At 41.2% G+C, this 11,432-nt stretch overlaps 1 protein-coding gene across 1 annotated transcript; it reads left to right on the forward strand.

The window, feature by feature from the left end:
* The first annotated feature begins 3,896 nt into the window (after positions 1 to 3,896).
* On the forward strand, positions 3,897 to 10,242 carry LOC128711168 (serine/threonine-protein kinase grp). The gene is made up of 6 exons (XM_053806033.1): positions 3,897 to 3,994; positions 4,093 to 4,316; positions 4,384 to 4,561; positions 4,719 to 4,861; positions 7,180 to 7,386; positions 9,563 to 10,242. Exons 1-6 carry the CDS (start codon positions 3,897 to 3,899, stop codon positions 10,240 to 10,242), a joined length of 1,530 nt encoding a protein of 509 aa, XP_053662008.1.
* The last annotated feature ends 1,190 nt before the right edge of the window (positions 10,243 to 11,432 follow it).

Consider the following 11,432-nt stretch of genomic DNA (forward strand, 5'->3'; position numbering starts at 1 on the left):
TCTACATAATGTTTGATGCATTTATTTGAACATTCAGCGCAATACAATCCGTGTATACGTTGTGTCTATGTAAAGCTAAACCGAGGTATGGTGTAACACAATTAAACTCAATTCCAAAGGTGCAGCAAGACCTTGATTATTGCATTTCCGTGTCGCGCTCTTAGTAATGGTGAGTGAACCTTGTGCGCTGTATCAAAAGGTTTTCACACGCAAAGGATATTCCACAGCAGCCCGTAGCGTACATTAACAAACTTTTTCTGTGGTAAATTTTACACTCACTTGCATGGCTCCGTTTTCATCGTCTACTAAGGGGGAAAATGTCGTTTCCTGTCGCATTCGCGCGCCTGTGTGTCAATGCATTTCATGGCGTGTGGGCACAGTTTTGCAAGCTCAACTACTACTGCGTGTTGTGTACGCGCGTGTCATGTCAAACACAGTAGTGTGCGCGTCTCTGCTTTTTTATGGCTGAACGACACTGTCCGGCAACAAATGGCGGGTTGCTAGGTATAGGAAAAAAGGTTTTCACTATGGTTACTAGACAACAACTACTGCACTGTGTGTTGCGTGTGATGGTAATGGTGTTGGTACACTTCGCGTTGTGTCCTTTCTGTATTTGATGGCCTGCAAATTCGCGTCTGCCAACAGCGAGCAAACCGCCAGTTGCGTGTTCTGTGTGATGTCTGGACGTTTGTGCACCGTTCGTTGTGGAGTATGTCCTATGATGGTTTGATGGATTTTTTTACGTAGTAGGTGCTTCTACACCAACGCAAATGCCAGAAATGTGAAAAAGTTGATGGTGATTATTAAAAACGCAATGGCGGATGCTGCAAAATCTTGTATGTGACAAAAATGGGGAAGCAAAATGAAAAAAAAGGGAGCGCAGAAGAACAGACAACCCTCAGCTTCAGGTGCGTATGTTTGTGCGATAAAAAACGCCTGCTATGTGTGGAATATCTGCATCGAATTGGTGAGCAAATTTATCCGCATGACAAAACACACACTGCTTTTCACCGCAGTCGGCCATGTGTTCTCGAGTTGATTTCCCTTCGGCCCCCCCCCCGGACAAACATATCAATTTGGTGTTGTTGGTAGTTTTGGGCGTACCGGTGCTGGTGAAGGTGTGAAAATTGATACGACTTTTTGTGTCTGTGAATAGGGTTTTAAGTGATTTGGTGTGCATAAAATGAACGGCTTTTTATCATAAAAAAATCACATGTTTCCGATGATATTTCTCACCTATTGTCGGTTTGTGCGAACGTTTGGGAAATAAGAAATACTAAAAAAATGGTGTTTTCTCTCTGTTGGCCTTAACCCTGATTCAAAATACTTACCCGTAATAGGGCAAAACTGCCTCGAGGCACAAATCATTCAATGTAGGAAATTCTAACACCTCCAACCATCAAGAATGTTTTCCGTGAACGTTGCAAAAAACTTTCAAACCCAACTCCTGCCATAATCATTCCTGCATTCGGGGTCTGTTGCTGTGTAAAACCCTTGGCGTGTTCCATATCTTATTACATGCTTTATCAGCAAACTTTAGTATGTGACATGTGCTTCTGTTTTTTTTTTCTGCCACACCTCGCTCCCGTGTGTCATTCCTGGACTATTCGCTGATTTATGATCGAAAGAAAAGCGCCAGTCGAAGCAAGTTTCAGAAGACCCGGAGAGTCGTCGGTTAGGCTACCACTGGATTTCACAGATGGAGACCCAAATGTCGAAGTTACTGAAGAAAGTATGAATTCGTATTAGTAGGAGTCGTAAAATTTGCTGAAAATATTTGGCCCCCTATTGTGGTCAAGCAAAGAGTATCAGACAACGTTCTCTTCTGAACTTGACTTTTGTGATTTCGATGATATTATGATATTTTCATGGGTTTAACAATTCTACAATGTTGTAATATTTAGAAGTATTAAATATTCGATGCAATAAAGGTTTTTTTTTGTTGTTTTTTACAGAACGTCATCTGCTCATGAAAATGATGGACTACGCACAATAAGAAAACGAGACATGCCCCGCTAGCAAATGTAATTCCCCCATGTAATGAGAAGGGAGGATGGTGTTCCTTATCGGTCGATTTCCCTGTAGATCATTACCCTCGCCAACCCGAACAGAGTTGTTCAACGACGTGCGAGAAGGGCGCCAAATAGCGGAAGAGGATCTTCCATCTGTCGCAACCAACCCCAACCACCTCTTTGTGTCACTGTGAACGAGAAATTTTCACCTAGCTTCGTGTAATCGGGAAGAGAATTTGTGCTGTGAAGGAAGCTGCAGGCCTAAAGCTTTGCGAGTGTGTAGGAGTGAACTTATAGAGAGCGAGCGAGAATTGGCAATTCTGCACAGTTACTGCACACAAAAGCTGGCTCTGGCAAGCAACATCTGTTTCTGGACAACTAAGTAAAGAGAGTTAAGTGTCGTCGGTTGGTGAGGGCAACGGTTCCTGTCGATGTGAAATGGTTCGCAGTAAATTCGACTTTCCGTAAGCATGTAACATAAATCAGCATAAAAGCGTGCCGAGAACAAGCAGATGCTGGTAACGAGCGGAACCATCATCTCCCGTCGTCTATTAAGCCTAACATAGGCTGGCGCTGCTGCTGTGTCAGTGCGAGAGCGAGCGAGTTTCTCTGGTGCCTCGATATGCTTTTGGTATTCTCTGCGAACATCGAGGACCCAGCGGGATATCCTGCGTTTGACAGCAAATTATTCACACGCCCACTAAAATCGCGAGAGAAGGAGAGTGGACAGAAACTGGAGAGATAAAGGAATCGCGCTTCGATGGTGTAGCAAGGTTGCAAAAACCCCAGACGCGGTTGTACAGTCACCATTCATTCGCTTCCTTATCATAGGTATGTCGTCTGAGTTTATGAGTTCGGTCTGTAACGGCGTACATTAATCCCCGGAGAAGTTATTTAGAGTTGGTTAAAAGACACATCCAATGTGCGTGCGCTCTATGCAACGATCCGTGCCTGACACGTGAACAGATTGTTCTGGCAAATCGACAAAAAAGAGGACAGTAGAGGGTTGAGTTGGTATATGCGCACCCGCACTCAAAGAGTCTGGATTTGAATGTTTCATCGCACCAGTTTGCCAACCGAAGGTCAAAGAGTCTGTGTGTAACGCGCTCCTGTCATGAAAGACATGAAAACACGTGAAAAAGTTGGAATAAATGGTACGTGTGAAATAAAGTGATTTATCATCGCAAGGCGGGCGTTGTAGGCGCAGGCTGCAGCGAAAATTAATATTAAAATTCACTATCAACCGCGCAGAAGGGATATACATGTCCGGTTCTCCATTTGATATGACGCACAGATACTACGGCAAGGAGAGAACATTGGACTCATCCAGAAACAAAAAAGTGCGTAAGTGCGGAATGAATCTGTTTTATTATCGTATAATAATGTTGTCCAGCATCCGATGAAATTCGATTCAGGAACTGGTGAAACGAGTCTTACCACCATTATCGTTGATGGCTCGATGCCAAAAGACTATCAAAAACATTCCCAACGATTTGAACATCGGAGGCCAATTAAAACCTGGTTTTGCTCCATTAGCGGATAGTTCAACCTATAGCCGCTGACTGGTGATGTCCCAAATTAGCAGCTAGCTTTGGCAATATAAATCCGTTTGGCTAGAAGATAAGAAAGGGTGGTATAACCGAACCACACCGTCAGTTTTATTTTTGGCCATCTGGGTGATGATAATACAAGAATCGTTGCCAGAACGAACCCATTGCAGACAAACCAACAACATCACGCGGTGTATGGCAAAGCCAGCGAAACGAGAAGTGACGGTTGGGGAAAGTGTGAAAGTTCAGCATCGATCTTTAACTGTCCAACCGCCAGAAATTGGTGGATAATAGAAGTAGTAGTGGTAGCAGCAGATACGAGCAGAAGACGAAAATGGCATCATCACAGACAGGAACACAGACTGGATTGCTGCGAGAGTTTGTCGAGGGATGGACATTGGCACAAACGCTCGGAGAAGGAGCCTATGGAGAGTAAGTTTGTCTTTTCTTTAGTTTGTTTTTTTTCTTCTTAAAGTACCTCTCCACTACTAATTGCATTATTTGGACCAATTGTGTTTGAATTCCAAAAGGGTAAAGTTGCTCATAAATCGACAATCAGGTGAGGCTGTAGCGATGAAGATGGTTGACCTCAAGAAGCATCCTGATGCGGAGAGCTCGGTCAAGAAGGAAGTTTGTATACAGAAAATTCTTCAGCACCAAAACATCCTTAAGTTTTTCGGTAAACGAACGCAGGGCGACATTGAATACATATTTCTCGAGTATGCGGCCGGCGGTGAACTGTTCGATCGTATAGGTAAGATAGTTGTGTGAGCCCATGGTCATAATACATGCTCTATTGATGATTCTGTCTCTGTTTGCAGAACCCGACGTTGGGATGCCTCTGCCGGAAGCGCAGCGGTACTTCAATCAACTGCTAGCCGGTGTCGATTATCTGCACACACGGGGTGTAGCACACCGTGACCTGAAACCAGAAAATTTGCTGTTGGACGAGCATGACAACGTGAAAATATCGGACTTCGGGATGGCCACCATGTTTAGGTATTAGGTACAAACCGATGCCCCGGACTCTTGTTTTCGGAGCTACTGAAAAGCTCTCGTGGAGAGTAGTCGTTGGACCATGGGCTAAAATTATTTTTCTTATTTTCATACTCGTGTCACATCTATCCTTTCTGGTGGGTGTCATTGTCAAGAGCAGAATGAAGGGCCGAGAACGGTTGCTGGATAAAAAGTGTGGAACACTTCCATACGTCGCACCGGAGGTGTTGGTAAAACCATACCGTGCTACACCGGCCGATCTGTGGTCATGCGGGATCATCCTGGTTACAATGCTTGCCGGAGGTGAGTTCTCTTTACGTATACTTCGTGCTAACATAATATGCTTTTTGCTGCTTTCTCTCGAAAAAGAATGCATACATAAAATATGTATTCTTGCAATTTGCTCCCGGGACATAATCTGTGATTGCGCCCGCGTGTTCGTTTGAAGCAAACAGTTTACCTACAGTGACACTTTCACTACCAATTCGAGTATTCGCTTTACACGACACCAGCCCCATTATTAATGTGCTTTTAATTGATGCGCCTCCGTTTCAGTTTCTCAATATATGAATGTTCTTTTGTGTGGTGCATAATGTCATTTTATTTTTACATTTCACTTCTTTGCATTTCCGTTTTCTGTTCATTGTCTTAACCCATTTAAGATTATTATGCACATTGTACTGTTGTGTATAACAGAGAATATGTTACAAGCATATCACGTGTGCCCTAATTGTGATTTTTCTATTATTGCTCGATGTTTTGTTTTCTATGTACATTGTTTTCCCTGTATTGAAATGTTGGATTATGCTAGTTTTATGAAATGCATATAAATTTAGACAAGCATAATCCCACGAAATATAAATGTTCAGTTCAGCCACCAATAAGCACTTCCCGTTCGTCATTTATTTGACAACATTGAATTTGTTATTATTTAAACATTTTTCCGGTAATGTGTTGTGTGCGTGTTTTATCTGTTTTCTTTTGTGTTGGTTTCCAGTCTACTTCCTTCTTGTTTGCGTTTTCCATTTCGTTCGTTCGCCAAACAATTGCCACCCCCGAATACGCCACCAAGCCACCCTCAAAACAATAATGACCAAACGTATAATCGTCTTTTTTTCTAAATCCCATTTTTTAATTTCCGGCTGTATCTTTGGTATTCTAGCTGTAGACTGTTGTTTTGATTGTAATATCTCTAAAGCTTTAGTACCAGAGGTCCAACTGGGAATTGCTTGCTGCTGCACTGCACTGTTGTGTTTATTTTAAGCTATTATTTCGGTACAATATCATTTTCCGTTTCTTCTGGAGTTGTCTATTTATATTTGCGATTGCTGCTGGGCCGCGGCCGAGATATGTTGTGCGTGTTGTGCGTTTATGTTTCTCAGTGTGCTGATGTGAAAGTATATATTACATATATCCTTGTTTTTTGTTTCGTTGTTTTATTTTTATCTCACGCTACTTTCTTTTATTATCTTGTGTGCCCTTTACTAAACGCTCCTTTAACGCTCCTTTAATTTTGTGCTCCCCTTATCTAAGAAAATACTCATTATCTATATGAATGCGTGCTGCTCCTTCCAGCCTTATTGCAAATGTCTTGCGAATTATTTTTTTCCGTCAATCAATTTCAACAATCTGTTCTCGTAATTAGATTGCATTTGATCCTTTTCTCATTCAATTAATGTTTTCTTCTATAAAATGATAATGCCGATTAAATTCTTTATGAATCATTCATGTTCCTAATTGCTGCATAATATATTTATCATTCATTTTGTTAATTATTAATGCTGCGAATGTGATGAAAGGCTTCCATCGATAAAAAAGAAAGTACACATTTGCGTGAATGTTTAATTACCTTGTGTTTTGTGTGTATGCTATGAAGAATATGTTCATGTTTCACTATTGTATCGTCGCCATCAGATTCCGTGTGTGTTTATTTGCCGCGTACCAGCTATCAGCAGACGATATGTCGCGTTAAGCTTTCTGTGTGACAAGTGTGTGTGTGTGTGAGTGCAAACCAGAGTGTGTAAATGAAAATAAATAAAGAAAAGTGATCCTTTGGACATGCCTGTTTCATTCTTCGCACGTCTCTATCCATTGCCCCCCGCTCTATTTCTCTATGAATGGCTTTGTTTTGGCACTACTTCTTCGCGAGTGTTGTATATTTATATTTAGTGTGCTGCACCATCCTGCATTACTGTGAATCCATTTGTGTTGTATTTGCACGGTTTATTATTGCAATTGAGTATATCCCATCGCGGGTGAATACACAAAAATGCACACGACAGCAAACAGCTATACTATAAACCACTACTTCATTTTGATAAATAAAAATGAGAAACAAACGAAACACTCAACGTGGACATTGGTGTTTTGTTATGCAAAATTAAATATTCGTTGGAGGAACGGTGTGATTTCGATTACTAATTTTGCCTTTAATTGAGCTCATTGAACCTGAGCTGAGATTAAAGACACCGCGTAAATGAAATCAACACTGCAAATCTTCTTATACCATGCGGGGCAAATTCGATGTGAACAGCATGTTGCAAATGTTTAATATATTGTTTTTGTTTTGCTCTCTTCTTCCTCTCCTGTTGAAAAATGCAAATGCAATTTTCTACTAAAAGAACTGCCCTGGGATCAGCCATCGTCTGGATGTGCGGAGTATCTCTGCTGGAAGGAGAACAAGTACACTACCTCAACGCCATGGTGCAAGCTGGACACGCTCACCCTTTCGTTGTTGCGAAAGATTCTGGTGGCAAATCCAGCCCAAAGGTTAACACTGGACAAGCTGCAAGACCACAAATGGTGTCAGACCCAGTTCCATCTGCAAGGTACGTATGTTTGTTTGTGGTTGATCGTGTTTTTCATACTTCTAACCTTTTAGGTGTTGCATTTTTTTTTTGTGCATTTGCTATAAGAATTTAAAAATACTGAGCGAGAATGTTATTTAAGCTGAAACATGAAACGAATACGATGGTCAAATACGAAACAAATGGATGCATCGTTGTGAGTGTAATCAAACAAGTATTTGGGTACATTCTCATTCTTCTCGTTCCTTAATTTATCTCAACAACAATTTTCTGCGAAATCATCGTTCAAAATATCATTTCAAAACCGATTGTTCTACCGTAACTGAAATAACATTTCATGTTAAGCCTGGAATGACCATTGGAAGTGTTTTTTGAGGCAAAAGAATTTCAAACGAGCGTACTATTTTTTTTTTGCGGAAAGACATCCGTACCTTATATCTTGAAACACGGAAACGCATACTTTTGGGTGGGAATTTGTGGGGTTTAAAAATGGGGAATCCTATCGCATTGCCTAACCGCATAACGAGGATACCGTATCACAAGGAAGCAAAGACCTAAATCTATTTATCTTAGGTTTTCAGCAAGAACTGGGGTTTTGGGACGTGTTTTGTCTCATTCCGTTGAGTCACAGCAACATTTATGTCTGCTTTGGCAGCGGTCCAAGAAGAGGTTCTCGGTTGGCGAAATGTCTATTTCCAAATTTAGCTGTATCCGTACGTAGGTATGTCTACAATAGTAGAAAAGTTTGAGGTTTTATAGATTAAACCCATATTGCACTAAAAGGAACGGGGTTGAGTGGTAAAGCACATGGATTTAGTATAGTTACGTAAACATACATTAAGCGTTCATTGCACATGGTCAGGTACTGGATGACTCTCAGTAGTGTAAAAATTCTGAGGAGCATTCAGTGCCTACCCCAGTGTGTACGCCATTCATCTTATGTATGAGCTTGTGATTAAAAGAATCTGCCGAGGGTAGCATGAATCAGACTGTCCCCAAGATTAGGTAACAGACAGACTGCAAAAAGAGTAACCAAAATGGAGTAAATGCGTTTCGAATATGTGATTATAATAGAATGGCCTCATCGTTAACTAGTAGGGAAGAGTTGAAGAATAAAAGAATTAAGCTGTGTGTAAATGATTATTGCAAGTGTTATCTACGTAACTATGGACTATAAGTACCGTTAAGTGGTGTGTTGTTATGTCGTCGTATGTATTACGCGGTGAGCGGTGAACGTCATCCAATACGAAGCAAGCAATGGAGCAAGCAATGGAGGTCCGTGCCGTGTTTTCTGCGCTTTGGCGCTTTAGCTGTATGATAGAATTTAAGCTATTTCATAAAGCTAGATTACCAAAGCATGGACGACATGTGGCATTGCTACATCATTATGTATCGGTTGTGGTCGTTGTATGTGTCGCGTTGAAATAAAAATAAGTATTTGTAATATATAGTACAATTATGCAAATATTGTATGGCACATATAATATTAGTAAAGAAATAAGATAAAAAGCATTTTGTTTTCTTTAAATCAACTACTAAACGATTGCAATACTTTCTGCATGTATTCAGTGAATTTTGTATTATTATTTTTTTAATATTTTCTTCCGTTTGTTACGTTATGTTGCTCTAAATGTATTTTATCTGCCGCTCGTCCTTCTCAGCACCTCTGTTTTGCATTATTGAAATTAATCCTTTAATCTCGCCACGCCGCCGCTCTGTTTTGTTTTCTCTCTCTCACACCTGCTGCTATCGTTTGTTGCCACTTATTGGGACTTTGGTGATTTAGCTGTATGTTTGAATGCAATCTAACCACATACAGCTTTATCACCAAAAACCTAATGTGTGTGTACGTTTTGAGTTTGTTATGGTTTTATTATTTGACATTAGCCGATTAAACACAGTACCCGCCGCACCCTTTATCCAAACAAGCACTGTTGTTATGATAAGTTCGTTTTCTATCATTTGATTTCGATTTATATGTGATTATAATAATTTTTTCAACTCGGTTGTGTTCATTATAATTTACAAGTGTAATAAGATATGGGGGTTATCCGAATACGGATGAGAGTACGACGACTGTGGAACGGTAATTTGTGATTTTTTTTTAATTATCATGCAACACTTATTTACATTCCATGATACGCAATGCGAAATCAGGCTTCATTTGATCGTTGAATACTTTTAATTCCCATTCCAGGCATTGCCGATATTGGAGTGAACAACGGTGGTTTAGGCGGTGGTGGTATCGGCGCCGGCGGTTGTGATGTGATCGATGGACGGCCATCGCCTCGTGCGAAACGGCTCTGCTCGAATCAGGACATTTCGAGCCCGCTCGATGATTCCACCTCTCGCATGTGTCAGTCGCAACCGGTACCGATCATCGTACATACCGAGGTGAATGGTGTCGAGGAAGCGATCGAGGCCCGGAATGGTTTCTGCTTCTCGCAGCCGACCATGCTGGACGACCTAATCCTGTGCACGCAGCTGAACCCAACGCAGAGCGTAGGCACACAGCAGCAGCAGCAAAATCCCTTCCAGCGGTTGGTGCGGCGTATGACGCGTTTCTTCGTATCGACGCGGTGTGACGAGACGCTGAAGCGTCTGTCGTCCGCACTGGAAAAGCTCGGCTACAGCTGGAAGTCGAACGACGAAGGTGTCATCACGATATCGACAATCGATCGGCGGAAGCTGCAGCTCATCTTTAAAGCCAACATCGTGGAGATGGATGGCAAAATATTGTGCGATTTCCGGCTGTCGAAAGGCTGCGGGTTAGAGTTCAAACGACGGTTCATCAAGATAAAGCAAAGCTTGGCAGATATCGTGATGAAGGGTCCGGTCACCTGGCCGATTGCGATCGCGACCAACTCTGTGCCTTAAGAGGAATGTATTTTTGGTAGAAAAACAAACCCCCCCCTTGGCTGGAATTGTGTTTGCTTTATTGAAAATGAACTACAAAAAGGGAGGGACAATGCATGGTGTGGTGGTACTTTATCGTAAAAATTTCTTGAAGAAAGCTGTTTTAAAATGTTATATGGTGGTTGCGAAAGAATCTCGCACAGAATTTGTGGAATTGTCTCGTTCGAACAAAAGTGTTCAAAATACTGTAACAGATACGCTCTGTGAGCGCCCGAATATATAAAGTCCTCCTGTTTTGTGCCAAACGTCATAGATCTGGGAAGATAGTAGTGGGTTATGATTTACGAAAGGAGGAAGAAAAAAGTCTCTTATCAAGTCAAGGAAAGATTCGGCTCGACAGCTTATCGAACTATGGGCCCCCTCTTACGGGTCGTTAAGATGTTAAATAGTATTTCACGTTACATGACATGCGAAAGAGGGTAGCAGCAAGGTGTATCGTAGCATATATACGCATACAAAAAGTATCGCCTTTTTATATTTCCTATTTTACACGAATCCAAACACAGAGAGAAAGCAGGGAAGATTGTTTTCATTCCTCGTTCATCCTCCTGACAGTGTTGAAAATAATTTATAAATTTTGATATCTCCTAGAGCTTCCTTCCAGTTTTTACACACGAAATAAGTAGCAAAAGCAAGTTGGCATCAATACACTAAACATTTACTAAAGCACACCCAACTAGACGGGCGGTCACACGATTACGGAACATGGCTACAGAGCACAAATTTTGCAAACAATAAATGAAGAATTATAAAAAGGAAATGAAAACTAAACAAATAGTTACACAGGAAAGGTTTTATGCATTTAAAAAAACCACACGAGTGTTCTCGATAAAAACAGGTGCTAAATAGAAGATGCGAAAGAGGGAAAGTGAGTTGTAATTAGGAACTTGATTGATAGTGCATCTCATCACTAAACCGACACAGGGTCGAGGTGCGTAATACAATTGAACCTTAAATTGTGCTGTGGAACCATACTTCTGGGGGACAAGATTCAGGGTTAGAGAAGTATGAGTTTGTTTTTCTTATGGATTGTTTTGAATAGTATAAGCTCTGGATTTTCTCTTCCCCATCCATTTGTTTTTCGCTGTATTTGTGTTTTGTTTTACTTTCTACGTTTACCATTGTGGTGATTTACAATCCTACAAAATGAA

The sequence above is a fragment of the Anopheles marshallii genome, chromosome 3, assembly GCF_943734725.1.
Source record: "Anopheles marshallii chromosome 3, idAnoMarsDA_429_01, whole genome shotgun sequence".
Taxonomy (NCBI): Eukaryota; Metazoa; Arthropoda; class Insecta; order Diptera; family Culicidae; genus Anopheles; species Anopheles marshallii.

Excerpts from the sequence above, each read along its gene's own strand:
- LOC128711168 (XM_053806033.1), top strand. The coding sequence starts at position 3,897 with ATGGCATCATCACAGACAGGAACACAGACTGGATTGCTGCGAGAGTTT. Across the intron at positions 4,317-4,383 it reads TGAACTGTTCGATCGTATAG|AACCCGACGTTGGGATGCCT; the intron begins GTAAGATAGTTG and ends CTCTGTTTGCAG. Across the intron at positions 7,387-9,562 it reads GACCCAGTTCCATCTGCAAG|GCATTGCCGATATTGGAGTG; the intron begins GTACGTATGTTT and ends TTCCCATTCCAG.